Here is a 16,083-nt window from a genome sequence, read left to right on the forward strand (position 1 = left end):
CTTTCTAATCTATGTATGTAGATAGACGAACAGATATTTTATTTACAGTGTAAAGCAGAAGAAGATTGAGCCGCGGTAACGATAAGTTAAACGATAATTATGACACACCCCTTTTAAAACCACATTTTCCAATGGTAATACAAACGTGGATTTTCTCCATAGAACAATGTGCAGCAAACTTCACAAGTAATACACAATATTTTGGCATCTCCTACACCATTTTCAAGTGGCACTTGAAAACGACATAGGAGATGCCAAAACGTTGTACATTACTTGTGAAGTTTGCTGCACATTGTTATATGGAATAAATTCATGTTTTCACGTTTGTATTACCATCAGAGTATTTTTTACTAGCTGACTTGATCCAAGGTCTGGGATTCGTCTGCTGGCACCCACAGTTCGTTAATTGTGCTGCCTATATTTTTTGCTATATCTATCTATATACTGTGGGGGAGATTTATCAAACATGGTGAAAAGTGAAACTGGCTCAGTCACCCCCGGCAACCAATCAGCTTCCACCTTTCATTTTCCAAAGAGTCTGTGAGGAATGAAAGGTGGAATCTGATTGGTTGCTAGGGGCAACTGAGCCAGTTTCACTTTACACCAGTTTGATAAGTGTGTGTGTGTGTGTGTATATTTATATTATACATACAGACAGGAGATAGAATGATATTCCAAAGGATCGCCCACAGCACTCCAGTTCGTGTATCAGAATACGTGATTTATTGTAGCACAGCTGTGCTACAATAAATCACGTATTCTGATACACGAACTGGAGTGCTGTGGGCGATCCTTTGGAATATTGTGGAAGTCCTGGTCAAGACTACCTGCGGGCACCCTGTATCTTCACTATCAGAAGTAGTGCTGTTTAGAGATCAGATTCAAAATACTTAGATGTAATGAGGGAGGGAGAGTGGGAGAGAGAGAGAGTGGGAGATAGATAGATAGATAGATAGATAGATAGATACAAAAAAAAAGAGAAAAAGCAGCACTGCTCAATTGGCGTGGGGTTGGTGCCAGTGGACCTAGGTCTTGAGTGTATTCAAATAGTAAGAAGATAGCCCACGGCACTCAAAGGGTTAATGGTGCAAAACATAGATTTATTTAAAAAAAAAAAAAAACAGAATGTGCTGCACTATGTTTTTTTTTGAATAAATCTACGTTTTACACCGTTAACCCCTTTGAGTGCCGTGGGCTATCTTCTTACTAGATAGATAGAGAGATAGATAGGAGATAGAGAGGTAGGGAGAGAGATAGGAGTCCTATCTATCTAGTTCCTATCTATTATCTCTCTCTCCTATATCTTTCTATCTAATATCTGCCCCCAGTCACTGCCACATGCTGTTCTGCCCCCCCCCCCTCTCCCGCACATACAGTTGGGGTCAGGTATAGGTCGGCACCTCTCTCTCTCTATTTCTCTCTCTCTCACCTGCACAGGAATCCTCTGCCCCCTGTCACTCAGTGCTGTAGCACATATATCTGCCGGCAGCGTCCCGGGCAGATCGTCACACAAGGCTGCTTCCAACACTGCCAAAAGATAACGGGGCGCCGAGGATTCCTGTGGGGGGGAGGATGTGCCGACCCATACCTGACCCCTGCAGCCACTTTATGTAAGGGAGAGGGGAGGCAGGGCACACCGTGCAGCTTCCAGAGCCGCCCGGCGGCAGCAACAGCTCTGAGCACACAGCACGCCTGTGCGCAGCCTGTCCGATCTCCAGCCTTCCTCTTCAGGAAGATTAACGGAGGGGAGCAGAGCATGCGGCCGCAGGGTGAGGAGGAGGAGGAGGAGGAGGGAGGGGGGAAAGACCGCAGATACCATCCTGGCAGAGTTGAGGTCGGTTAACCGACGCCAGAGACGGTATCAGTATTTTGACGGTATACCGCCCAGCCCTACTCTGAGGTGCAATGCATGCTGTGAAATGTAGTTTGCCGTCCGGCACCATCTTGGATATAGACTGGCTTTTAAAAAAAACACTTGTAATTCAGCAACGGCGGCAACTAGAAAGATACTCAGGGGGACTTGGTAAGTAAATCCAGTAAATTGCAATAGGAATGCAATATGAATAAAAATTACAACACAGCCACAGGGAAATCCACCAACGTGTTTCCAATGGTGATGGCCGATTCCCTTGTGATTTGCACTCCTGCTTTTATTGGATATTAATAAAAAGCATTTTTTATTTGGATGATGTACAATACTTGGAACCTGTTACCATTAGCAGCTGGTCAGGAAAGTTTGACATAATGGACAACTCTATAACACACCAAAAACTGTTCAGTGACTTGGGCTGAAGCCTGAATGTTGGTGGAATCACAGCACTTATGTGCAAAACACAGCTAGTCTGGGAACTATTTTCCAATTATCCCAAGAGATTTTTTTCCCATAGACATCTGTAGTCAGCCAGCACCTGTCAATGCTAACTGTCCGCAAAAATTAATGAAGGGTCGCAGGACTGACCATAACTGGACACAACTGTATATCATCATCATCATGCTGTAAATTATTGGATAAGACAACTGTTTGTTATCATTTTGTGTTGACCCGGGTAAAATTTATCACAAACAGTTGTGATTTTTTTTTTTATGCCACAAAATATGCCCCTCATTCAAAATTACTAATGATCCTGAATGATCATGATAGTCCTAGGCATTATAATGTGCCATGAACATTTCAAAAACTGTGGAACATGGGTAAGAATTTTCATTTTCTCATGCTGCAGAACCTAGTAACTGTTACATAAGGGAAAGGGGTGATTGAGAACAACATTACAATAATGAAGCATTCAATACATACATCCACCTCCTGCTCCCTAGGCTGTTCTTCTTCATGCCAATGGTGTGTAAATGGAGGGATTCCCAGTACTGGTTGTGTGATTTCCTGACTCTGTCCTGCTTCCTCTCCATCATTCTGTGATGTATCGTCCCCATTATATTTCCAGTAAGCGTGCCTGGAGCTGGATAACCTATCACCTCGTGGCCGACGACCATAAGATCTCTCAGCCCGAGATCGACCATTGAACCTGAATCCCCTCTCTTTGCCCTTAGATAAATCCACTTCAGGAAGATTTAATGTGCTGGATGGGTGAGAGGAACCCATCCATGGGAGGATGTTAGGGGGAGCTCCATTGGTGATCTCAGAGGGAATGACAGAATCAGTCAGCAGTCTGCACTTTTTCAGTGGAGATGCCTCTGGCTCTGTCTCTGAGGCAGAAGGGTCCATTGACTGGGATAGTGTATCTGTTCTTGGGGGGTCAGAAGGTGTGTCTGGAGGAAGGTCAGTGCGTACTGGTCCCTGAAAAGGGGGGCCTTTGGGGATGGGGCAGGAATCAAAGGCACTTGAGGTGTTGGAGACAAAAGATCCAGGCCGTGAGGGGGTAAGCGGCAAAGTTTGAGACTTGTTAGTCACATCAACTCGTTGTGAGGGAAAACTTGAATCCAAAGCTTGCTGAAGATTTGACGGGATTTGAGATGTAGGTGTTATGCAGATTTCTGGATGGGGTGATGGATTGACTTCTTTCTCTGATGTGGATGATAGATGGTTCTGTGGTAAGAGACAGTTTAAATGATCGAATTAATAGAAAGGTTGAGGTTGACAAAAAGCATTGTAACTATGTTGCCAATTTGCATAAAGTCCTCAAAGGAAGGGGTAAAGGTATATATTCACCTGGTTGTTGCTGCGTTGTCCTTGTAGAAGAGGCTGCCCCTGGAAAAACTGCATTCCCAGAGCCCCAGGGAGAGAAGGTAAAAATGCCTGCTGGTTTTGTAGCAGGGCTTGTGCCCCCAAGAGAGACTGAAGGCTTCCCATCTGGGCACTTGTGCTAGTGTTCAGCGCTGCGAGATCCCCTGTAAAAGTGTAGATTTGTATAAGTTAATAAAAGCTACATAAAATTTTAAGGTGTATTCCCATCTCAGCATGTCTGTTATCCCAACAGAAAGTGATAAAAGTGTCCCCAGGAATGAATGGATTGCACCGCTCATATGTAGTCAGCGATCAATTCAATCATTCTCTATGGGGCAGCTGGCTTGGCAATTCCACAGAAGGATGGAGCGCTGGCCACGTACGCATTGTGTGCACAACTTATTCCTGGGGGAATTTCACCTTTGTTCTATGGACCCTGTGGTCCAGTTTGGTAAGAACATAATCCACCAATAATGCCATAAGTATTTTTGTTTTTTTCATTTTCAGAGCACAAAAAAAACTAAGAGTAAATGGGGTGACGAAAAACATCACAAATTCCAACATATGAAGTCATTTCTTCCTACCCAACAATCCAGCAGTAAGCAGCGGGTTGAGCAGGGGAGGCATCAGAGTGTTAAGCCGCCCGGGTGGTTGTGGCTGTTGGAGGTGGAATGGGCTGTGTGGTTCGGACGGAGGGAGTTTCCCCTCTGATAAGGCAGGCGAGTTAGTGGTTGTAGTAATGGAGCCAGATCCCGTACAGGAGGTATTGATACAGCTCTGAAACAAGAAGAAAAATACAATTTCTGTAAATTGGTCTATCTTTTTTTTTCAGACTTTTTTTGTATAAATGTTATAAATATGTTTTAATTCCTCACCTTTTTTAAGAAACAAGTTTGCAGCCAGTGAATGGGAGGCATTAAGAGGCTGTAAACATCTAGTCCTGCTCTCAGCTGACAGGTGGATACCATTGAAATTGATGAAGGCAATCCTCCATGAGCTAAACAGCCTGGATTAAAAACTAATGGTCTGTTTATACGGACAGATTTATTTGACAGATTATTGAAGCCAAAGCCAGGAATGGATTTGAAAAGGGGAGAAATCTCAGTCTTTCCTTAATGACCTGCTCTCTGTTTATAGTCCATTCCTGGCTTTGGCTTGAATAATCTGTCAAATCTATCCATGTAAACACACCCTAAGAAACTGCAAAAACAAGCAGAGCTATATGCAAGTGTATTTGCTCCCAAAGCCTTGCCTAGACTTTGTAAAAAAAAACTGTACTGACTACTTTTTAATGGTGCCACACGTCACCTTAAGGATGCGTTCACACGTACAGGATCAAATCTGCTGCAGATCCTGTACATGTGAACCCACCCTAGAAGGGGACTATGAGCAAGTTAGACAAATCTAACCTGCCGATATGTCCCTTCTGCACAGGTAACGTCAACGACGAAAGTATGTCTCTTACCTTTATTCTCTGCGCCCTTCCTGTGCACTTAGTAATTTACTTCTCGGTCCGGTAAAACCATTTGTAGCACTAGGGCTCCTTATAGGCACTGCCCTACCCCCTCTAGTGACACCCCTGCCTGTCCTGCTCCATTGATAATGATTCGAAGGGGTGGGACGGCTGGGGGCTGATCAGTGCTATGGGGTGGGGCAGTGCTCCAAATGATCTTACCGAAACGCAGAGCGAATGACTAAGTGCACAGGAATGGCACCAAGGATGAAGGTAAGAGACTTACCTTCATCCTCAGTGCTCCTCTGTGCAATAGTGAGATATCAGCATTTTAGATTCATTTAAAGCAAGGTTGCAATATACATTCATTATTATTATTATTATTATTATTAAAAAAAAATGGCACTTCCTGTGTTCTGACTTGTTTTTTCAAAGAGTCTAAACAAAGAAAGACCCATGTTTCCTAGGTGATCTAAGCACTCACAGAGAAGGCAGCCAGGTGATTGATAGATAAATTGGCCGGGACTGACTGTGCTGGTCGGGACTTCATGTGTTTAGTCTCCTTTTTTCAACCAACACAGGATTTCTTGTATGTTTTACAGCATGATAACCAAAAAATATAATGATAATAATAATAATAATAATATTAAATGTACATTGCAAACTTGCTTTATATCACATCTACTGTTGATTTAGATTATGAAAGTTGTAACTATGGGTACACTAACTTTGCATTGGAAATAAACAGCAATTCTGAGTTTCTTCTGCAACACAGTAAAGGCTGCCTTTACACAAAGAGATTTATCTGACAGATTTTTGAAGCCAAAGCCAGGAACAGACTAAAAACAGGGAACATGTCATAAAGGAAAGACTCAGATTTCTCCTTTCCAAATCCATTCCTGGCTTTGGCTTCAAAAATCTGTCTGTGTAATTACTATTAGAGATGAGCGAACTTCGAGAAGGCTCGGTGCAATCGCACACAAGTGTGCTTGAGGTTTTTTTTTTTTTTAACTACTTTTGCACATTAAAAAAACACTTTGTCATAAGAAAATGACTTGTTTTTCGGTCACCACATTGCAAGACCCATAATGTTTATTTTCTCATTAACAGAGGTGTATAAGGCCTTATTTTTTTTGCTAGACGAGCTGCAGACTTCATTGGGTTTACTGTAGTGAACAAATAAGTAAGAATTTCAGATTTCGAATTGTTAGGCCTTATTCCCACATTCTGTGTTTCATTCATGGACGACATGGACAGCCTGTAGTGGACCCCCCGCCCCACAAAAAAAAGCACCACATATTGGCAGTGTAAAGCATAAAAAGTCACAGTGGGAGCTCCTCCTTATAAAAAGTTATTACTCAAGCAGACAACATTAAGCACCCTGTAACCCCTATGTTATCTGCAAAAAAATAACAAAAAAAACCTGAATACTATGTATAATCTAAACAAATATTCAGGATGTCATGAAGGAAAAAAGTCCACCTTACCTGTCCAGGGCAGGCAGAGGAGTCAACAGCTCCTAGACTGGCGGCCAGTAGTGCTGAATTCAAAGCCATGAGGGCCGGAGAAGCGGAGACAGGCGGGAATAGCAATGGTTGAAGAGCATTTTCAGGGAACGTCTCAGACAAGGTAAGTGGTGTCTCATGTTTCTCAGCTGTGTCATTCTGTGGAGTAGGCAAAGAGTCCAACAAAGGTGCAAGGGATGATAAGAGGGCGCTCTGCTGTTGATTTTGTGGTGGAAGATCGAGCTGTGGTAGTCCAAGCCCTCCCAGTGGTAAAAGAGGATTTTGTAGTAGCGATGCCATTAATAAAGCCTGCACAGCATTGGAGTCAGGGTCACCCATAGCAGAAGGCAACGCCATAGGTGGGTTTTGGAGTCCCAACAGGCCAAGTTCTGCACTACCCAGTAAAGAGGAGGAAAGTAAATTGAGCAAACCTTGGTTAAGAAGCTGTTGGTGCTGATTCAAGCCAAGGGAAAGTGGCAAGGACCCTAGCATTGCTAAGTTTAGCAGGGCAGGAGTAGCAGAGAATGGCATGACGTGCTCCTGTCCCAAAAAGGAGAAGCTATCCCCAGCATTTGTCAGAGAGCATGGCAGCTCTGTACTGCCTTCTGCAACATTGCTCTGGGGTAGGCTAGGGACAGGAGACTTTGGTACTGGAGACTGACTGGGTCGGCCAGAAGAGGATGCTGGAACAGAAAAGATAACATTGGTTACAGGATTATGGATTAGTCGTCTCTTAACATATACATGAGTCATTTTAAAAAAATTGTGGCAGAAAGCTGTGAAGCTAAGACACAACACAGAATCAATGTATACAATTCCCTTAAAGTAAACGTTAACCCTTTAAAGAACACAGTGTATTTTGGCCTTAATGACAGAGCCAATTTTCATTTTTGTGGTTTTGTTTTTTCCTCCTGGCCTTCTCAGAGCTATATTGCTTTTATTTCTCCATCTACAGAGCAGGTTGGGGCGTCATTTTTTGGCATCACAAACTCTAGTTTTTATTAGTATCATATTTGTTAATATTTTCTTTTTATTAATTCTATTATGATAAATAAAGTGACAAAAATCTGAAATCTTTGTACGGGAATAGTATTGTTATGTCTTTCAATAGATCAAACAACTGCGCACACAATACAATACATAATTTTTATTTACTTTTTTTCTTAATACTTTTGAAGTCCCCCTGGCACTATTACATGCCATCACTGAATTCACGATCAAGGCCATTTAAGGGGTTAATGACGGGCGGTAGCGCAATCGCTGCTACTATCTGTGCCCTAGGCCTGCAGAACCTCTCTCTATTTCTTCCTTGTGACGCCCATGGGCTAGATTACCTTTAACCACTAAAGAAGAGAGGTGTGCTGCAGGCCAAGGACACAGACACTCTAGGCCTAATGCCGACGAAGTGAGAGTTTTTATTTTTTAAACAAATAACAGCACCATCAGCCCAATTGACCCCAGTACAGGACATGGACTGAAGGTAGCTACAAAACGGTATCAGCAGCATGGGGGGGGGGGGGGGGGGGGGGGGGGGGGGGAAGCTCGCAGGTGGATACAGATTCGCTTTAACCTTGGCAGAGGGACATTTCAAATGTTTTCTTTGCACAGGGTCTGTGTGTTTAGGTCACAACCAATCAGCAGAATGAGCATAGAAAGAAGTGTCCTAACACACCTCTCACTCCCAACTCTGGGTCTATATGAGCAAGATGTCACTGAGTCTTTTCTGCTGTCTCCATCAGGAAGTCTTCAGAGAAACTGCACTACTGGAGGCTAGGAGAGCTTATTCTGTGTGACAGGGACAGGCAGGGGTCCCTAGCCTCTGACAGGCTATCACAGAGAGTGCTGTACTGTCAGGCACTCCTACAGAATGTGCGGGACTTTACAGTAACCCCTCAGCATTCCTGACATCAGTTTTAGGCTAGGTTTCTATTAGCATTGGAGCGTCATTGCAGATTCCATTTATTTATCTATCAGGATCGGATTGGACAAAATTACACTTGCAAGCAATATTTTACTGACTGGTCAAACCCTGCTAAATGAATAAAGAAAGATCACAAGGTCTAATGGGATCCAATGGTGTCCTTTGAGCAAAAGACAGTCTATTTTCTTGCACTGAACGGAATCTGTAATAGAGTAAACCTAGCCTTAATAAATATCTCAATACTTTGAAAATCTTTTTGTACAACGTAGCATTGTTTGGTTTCTCCGTTCCTTCCTGGAAACTTAAATAAACTGGCTACTGAGTCAATGGGGCGTGGCTCTGCATGTTCTGACAATGTCCTGTCAGTTCTGGAACAATCATATTAATGAGAATAATAATGTTCACAGAAGAACGACACAACGGAGAGCTCTAAGATGTCCCTAAAATGTTATTTAATGGACAATAAAAGAACAATAGATGGGGACATGCCAGACAGATCCTCTTTATGTTAATAAATCATAAAGTATTTATGGATGAGTTTTAAGGGTCGCTTTACACGTACCGGATCCGCAACAGATTTCAAGACGTGGATATGTGACCCGGCCCCTTTAACCACCCGCAGCCCCCGGCCTGGAGCATACATTACCTGCTCAGCGCTGCCGCTGGATGAAGCCTCACACACAGCCGTGGCGCCGAGCGGGTAATGTATGCTCCAGGCCGGGGGCGGTTAAAGGGGTCGGGTCACATATCCGCAGAATGAAAATTCCACTGCGGGTATGTAACCCCATAGAACTTCACTATACCAGGATCCGCAGCGGATTTCGCTGCTAACTCGCATCGTAAAATCCGCTGTGGATCCGGTACGTGTGAAGCTACCCTAAAGGGGATTTCCCATGTATGAGAAAGATGGCTTCACAGGCCATCTCTAGCCCATTTTCAGTCCCTGGAGATGGTTAGGAAGCTGGGGGGAAAAAGTTGTTTGTTGTACGCAATATTTGCGTAACTTACATTGACATTACCATCAATGGTATGCAAACTATATAAAGGTGGCAGACTGTTTTCCCAACCACAAACAGTCTGGAGATGGATGTGAAGCCGTTTTATAGGGACAGTTTTATATTTTTGACATAGTAACTGATTTAGGCTGTGTTCACACACAGTATATTTCAGGCAGTATTTGGTCCTCATGTCAGGTCCTCATTGCAACCAAAACCAGGAGTGGATTGAAAGCACAGAAAGGCTCTGATCACATAATGGTGAAATTGAGTGGATGGCCGTCATTTAATGGCAAATATTTGCTGTTAACTTAAAACAATGGCCGTTATATTGAAATAATGGCAGTTATTTACCGTTATATGACAGCCATCCACTCAATTTCAACATTGTGTGAACAGATCCTTTCTGTGTTTTTAATGCACTCCTGGTTTTGGTTGCTATGAGGACCTGACATGAAGACCAAATACTGCCTGAAATATACTGTGTGTGAACCCAGCCTAAGGGTGCGTTCACAGGTACAGGATCCACAGCAAATTTGCGTCAGATTTGATGGTGCAGATTTCATGCGGTGTTTAGTTATTTAGATGAAATCTGCTGGTAAGTGTGAACATACCCTAAAAAAGAAAATTAAAGACAACTTACTTGGATTAGCGCTAGAGGGTGTAGATGGTAACTTCAGTGGTAAAGAAGTCCCTGAGTTCTGCTCTGTAGAAGTCTGGACTAGTTGCCCTACAAGGCCAAGAAGATGGTTGCCGATATCTTGGGAAGCTGGAGAAAGGCTTGGAGTTTTGCTTTGGCTTGGGGACTCTTCTACTGTTGAACGAGGCATTGTAAAAGAAGAGGGCACATGACCAGAAACAGAGTGTGAATGGATGGCTTTGGATCTTCCCATGTCTTCCTCAACCTGCCCCCCAGTTCCCGTTAACTTTGAACATAAATTCAATTTAGAGAGCCCACTAGGACTAGTAGGGTTGTGCCCACTAACATCCTGAGGACTTGCATCTGGGCCTGGAGAATTTCTCTGTCTTTTGCGCTTCACCAATAAATCCCTTTTCTGGGAGTGAGTCCTGCTGGGGAGGGCCCGATTTTCTTGTGTGACTGTTGCAGAAAGCAAAGCATTGGGGTTCAGCACTCGGCTGGGTAAAGTGCTAGGGGCTGTGGCTTCAGGTTTGGTTTGATTAGCCATTTGGGCCTTGGCAGCTGCTGTAAGAAGGCTGCTAGCAGGAAAAGAAGCATTGCTTTGCTGACCCAATATGCATCCAAGGGGAAAGCCCAGTAAGCCTTGCGCTGCTCCCAAAGACACCGGTGGTGCTGTTTTATTGCTTTGGTGGGTTAAGGCATGGCTGGCATTTGAAGAGGATCCCAGTTGGGCCTGCCCAAGGGGAGGGAGGCCTTCAAGTATTGCTTTTGGACTGTGGGGCACAGAACGCTTAGGGGAGCTGACAGGTCGAGGAGATCTTGAGCTTGACCTTATGGGTGCAGGAAAGTGCTCAGAGGAAGCAGATGAATGGCGGGAACGCTGAGGGGATGGCTCCACACTGCCAGCTGGAGAAGAAATGGAGGATATGGAGGACCTAGTTGTAGAGGGAGATGTGAGGGCACCACTACGGGTGAAAGGAGAGAATGGAGGGGGTAGGGACGTGGATGAATGGTTTCCTGGGTTGTGTTCAGGAGTAGGGTGAGGGTTCATTATGGGAACCTGAGACTGAATTAAGGGGGGAGAGTTCAATACATGATGCTTTGGGCTAGGTGGCCTACAGCTGTGCGAGTCCAAAATACCCAGTGGATCTTTCTCAGGAAAGACAAACGGGCGCCGTGAGCCCTGAATAGATTCTTCAAGCGTCCGATTGAAAGTGCCACCTGGCACAAAACTGCAGGAATTAAGAGCTAATGGTTTGGGGGACAGGCCTGAACGTTCTTGACTACATGACGGGTAGGAAGGCCGATTCTGGGAAGACTTAAGCTGTATAAAAGAACTGGTACACAGCTCATGAGATATGGCTTGTGGAGTCCTTGAAAACACCTCGTAATTACCATTTGATGGCACTGGTGGACAGTTCCTTAAGGCATAGGACTCACCAACAGGAGCCCCATGCTGCCTAGGTAAGGCAGGTCGCTGGATGGATCGCAAGTCAGAGTACCTTTCTCCAGGGTGGGGAGTGAAAGTATCTGACTTGTGATCCAGAGGTTTCTCCAAGTGGTGAGCAGGCATGTTGTGGGCCTTTTCCATCATCAGTTTGGTGAAAATGTCAGGATCTAGGGAACAAGGATGTTGCCCCATCTTTGGGCTGGTGGATGTTGAATTAAAGTTCTGACTTGAGCCACATCCTGTCAAACAAACATAAAAAAGTAAAAAATAAATAAATAAATGAAATTACGTATGCACAATTGCTGAAAAAGACTTCTGAAATGTCAGAGAGATATTAAAAGTCTTGAAGGTTCACTAAATAGAGCCAGGAGAAGTACATACTATGCATTCTTTTCCAACTTTGCACCGCATGAACAAGACGGTCATATAATGCAAGTCTTTGAGACCATCAGCGCCGTTCCGGACATTTTAGTCTTTTGCTCCATGGTCTGGTGAGAAAGTTAGGAACACTGCACCATACTGCCGATCTGGCCCGCCTGCTCCATTCTTTGTCATCAGAAAGGGGCAGGTGCTCACCGTACTGTGGAGCAAAAGTGCACCGGAACGGCGCAGAGGAGAAAGGTAAGGCCTATACCTTTCTCCTCAGCATCTCCTGTGCAATAAGGGGGTATAAGCAGGTTAGTTTCCTCTAGTTTTACCTGCTGATAGTTCCCTTTTAATACTCCGCTCAGATAAGGCCAAATAAACCTAGTGATAGATTCTTCTTAAAAATTCTAAACTTGCATAGAACTATGCATTCTATGGTATCTAAGTAGAAGACAAAGAACAGAAGACATGAAAAATTCTCACTTACCAGCAGCTTGACTTTGTAGTGCAAGGGGTGTACTCTCAATGCTTTTGTACAGAGTTGCAAGGGCCACAATTTTCCTACGATGGTTGCAGAGTTTTGTCATATCCTCTTCAGCCTTCACATCTTCTGCGCTACGCCGTTTCACCACTGCTCTTGGGTCAAAGTTAAAAACCTACCAGAGGGAAGATAGTATCATGCATCACCCTGTATACATAATATCTTGGCTGAGTTTATGAGGCTATTGACCCCCCCCCCCCCCCCAAAAAAAACACAATCCCCCAGAAGTGATTCTGAGCAGGCCATCTATGCAGAAGTATATTTTGCGAGGACGGAAACAATAAAATAGCCCCTATGGCAACAGATTTTTAAGTTTGTTGCTCTTTAATGTTTATTAATCAATTAAGTTACACAGCGTGTAAGAACAGGTTATGCAAAGGTAAAGGAGGTAAATCAAGTAGTAGAGAAGAAGGTGAACTACATCTACATAAACTTAGGCTCTATCATTGTAAAGCAAACCTTAATCACTTATAGTTGTAGGGTTCAGGGTAGGGCTGGGCGATATACCGAGAAAATATCGATACAGTCTGGCGTCTGTTAACCGACCTCAACTTTGCCAGGACAGTATCTGCGGTATTTTCACCCCCCCCCCCCCACCTCCCCTGGCGCTAGGACACTGACAGCTCACGGTCCCCTCCCGGCCGCTCTCACATGGAGGTCCTCGGTCTCGGGAGGAGCAGGTCACAGACAGAAGAGATCGCAGGATCTATATTTTGTATGAATCCATAACTCCCGGCACAGAGAACACTACAGAGATGCTGCTGCGTGGATGAGAACTCATATTCCCGCCATTACCTCCTCCCTATTGGCCGCTACACATTACAGCAGGTAACATGTCACTGCTAACGGCTCCCGACCTCAGGGCTCTGTGTCCAGACATTAGCTGCAGTGAGCGTCCTCCACCACGGGGGGGCAAAGTGTGGCAGGCCGGGGGGCGGCACCGTGTCTCTCTCATCCTCCTGTGAGGTGGCAGGAGGAGGGGATCAGCTCTCTATACATACAGCCTGGGCTCCTAACAACAGACGGCCACCACTGTGCCCATCACTGCACAGTTCAGAACCGTTTACACCGTCCGCAGTGGGGAAGGAGCCTCGGGCCGTTAGGGGGCTCTTTTACAGTCGTGTTGGCCCTATGTAACAAGCTGCTGGGCTGGTTCATGGCTCTGCTCTGGAGGGAGGGAGGAGATGGAGTTCTCCCTGGTGGGGCTGCAGGCATGAGGAAGCTGAGATACAGGCTGCTGCAGGAATGCTGAGATGTGAGTAGGAAGTATGAAATCCATCTAGTAATTATTGTATTATGTTTTCTCTTGGGTTTGCTTACCACTAATGCTGGTCACCCAGCGTTCCTAGTGTTCTGTATGGCCATTTCGTTGTGTTCCTTTCTTACTAAACAACCAGGCAGAGTGTATATAGAAGGATATTGGCTGATCATTACCCGTCACCCAGCTTTCCCAGCCTCCTGAATCTAATGCAGCAGTGCTTTCCCCTTACCCCCTGAGGAGGATGCTGGGGGACAGTGTTATGTACGATGTGTGTGTGGACATCACTGGGATGGAGGGCGGCCATGATGTGTGTGATGTGAGCTTCCTCTCATAGAGGAGGCAGAGCTGTGCCTGGCTGGATGGAGGGGAGAGGCCCAGCAACAGGGGTATGGGGAGGCCTGGGGCCTTATATACAAGCCTGGCCTCTACACACATCATGTATATACTGTATGTATGTGTATATACTGTGTGTGTGTATATATTAGAGATGAGCGAATCGCTTGCGCAGTGCTCTGTTTATCAAGCCAATTGCCTTTCAGCACTGCTCCGCTCCCTGTCGCTCCACCCTGGGTTCCAGGGAAAAGCTAGAGCCAATCCTGAAAAATACACACACACACACGCTGGGATAGATGAGCTGATATATATTAAATGAAACCGCTGTACCAGCTGCACTGCTCCTACAGGGGTTGTCACCCAGCTTTCCTAATCTGCACTGCTCCTACAGCTGTAGTGTGTATATAGCTGTTTACCAGTAAATACTTGTCTTGTAGTGTGTACATGCTATGTACACACTACAGAATGTGTATATACAGGTATACAGTCACTACAGGATGTGTACATATACAGCTATTTACACACTATAGGACTTGTATGTAGAGGTATACCGCTATGTACTGCATAGCTGTATACCTGTATATAAGTGTCCTTTAGTGTAAACATAGCTGTATACCTATATGTACACGTCCTGTAGTGGTTGTATACTTGTATAGACATGTCCTGTAGTGGCTGTATACCCATATATACACTCCTGTAATGTGTACAAAGCTGTATACCTGTATATACACATCCTTTAGTGTGAACATAGCTGTATACCTGTATATATTTATCCAGGTCTCTGCTGAGACCCCCTAATAATAACAAATAATAATAATAATGGCTATAGACTAAATGGCACGGTCTTGTGTTGATGCTAAGTGAGTTTCTTTTTGGCATGGCCAAGTGGGTGTGGATTGCAAAAAGTGGTGTGTCATAATTATTGTTCAATTATCGTTACTGCAACTACCTGTACGATTAACCGCGATATTGATTTAGGCCAATATCGCCCAGCCCTAGTTCAGGGTAAAGTCTATCAGTACACAGCACCTTGGGCACTGATGTAATCAGAGCCTCACGCTTGACATGTAAAATCACTCACCTTATAGATGTTCAGGGGACACTCCAGCCCACACTTACAAGTTCCATCAGTTACTAGGTAGGTGCGCAACTGATCCATAGAGGTAAGAATTGTTCCACTTGGACTGCAATACAATACAGACAAATCACCATCATTATTACCGTGCATTATTTATTTTTTTTAAAGATTTCATTTTTGTACAGTTATTTTGTAAACGTAGAGTTTCACCTCTAACATTGTCATCATAATTAAGATGTAAACTATATGCAGTTTTAGACTAAAGGGGTACAGAGATACAACTGTAAAATATGAAGAAGCTGGTAACAAGATGCTAAGAATACAGATGTAAAAGAAGTACAGTGGTGCCTTGGATTACGAGCATAATTCATTCCGGGGCCGCGCTTGTAATCGAAATCCATTTATAAACCAAAGCAAAACTTCCCATAAGAAATCACTGAAATGCAGACAATTGCTTCCACACCACAAAAATAATGATTTATTATCCTGAATAACATGTAAAACAGATGAAACAAACATTCAGAAACAGCAGAATATGTGATATTATAAGTTACTGTACAGTAATGGAGAGGATGGGAAACACAAGGACTGACAGAGACTGCAGGGAGCATGAAGGAATGAGCAGGACATATGTGGGCACATACATGCAGCACTCTCTGTCCGGAAAGAGAGGGGTTACAGCTATGGAGAGATCACCTCAACAGTCCTGTCCCCTGATGTAAGCCCCAGCCTGAAGTATATCTGCTATAAATTTGGAAGGTAAGGGAGGCTTCCTGGGTCAGAGTACAGTGCTGTAGACCCTGTTCCTCCCCCACTCCCACTCCCACCCAGTACAGGGAGCTCTTAAACCAAAGCAATGCT

The 16,083-nt window shown here is 44.4% G+C and overlaps 1 protein-coding gene across 2 annotated transcripts in view; it reads right to left on the bottom strand.

The window, feature by feature from the left end:
* MBD6 (methyl-CpG binding domain protein 6) overlaps positions 1-16,083 on the bottom strand; it is a 43,855-nt gene that overhangs the window by 7,953 nt on the left and 19,819 nt on the right. For both annotated transcript variants that reach the window (XM_069970367.1, XM_069970368.1), the window contains exons 4-10: positions 15,226-15,328; positions 12,497-12,665; positions 10,197-11,882; positions 6,620-7,320; positions 4,264-4,456; positions 3,665-3,843; positions 2,795-3,541 (exon numbers count right to left, since the gene is read on the bottom strand). In XM_069970367.1, coding sequence (XP_069826468.1) covers positions 2,795-3,541; positions 3,665-3,843; positions 4,264-4,456; positions 6,620-7,320; positions 10,197-11,882; positions 12,497-12,665; positions 15,226-15,328 — 3,778 coding nt within the window. The remainder of the gene's footprint in view (positions 1-2,794; positions 3,542-3,664; positions 3,844-4,263; positions 4,457-6,619; positions 7,321-10,196; positions 11,883-12,496; positions 12,666-15,225; positions 15,329-16,083) is intronic.

Source organism: Dendropsophus ebraccatus, chromosome 5, assembly GCF_027789765.1.
Source record: "Dendropsophus ebraccatus isolate aDenEbr1 chromosome 5, aDenEbr1.pat, whole genome shotgun sequence".
NCBI lineage: Eukaryota > Metazoa > Chordata > Amphibia > Anura > Hylidae > Dendropsophus > Dendropsophus ebraccatus.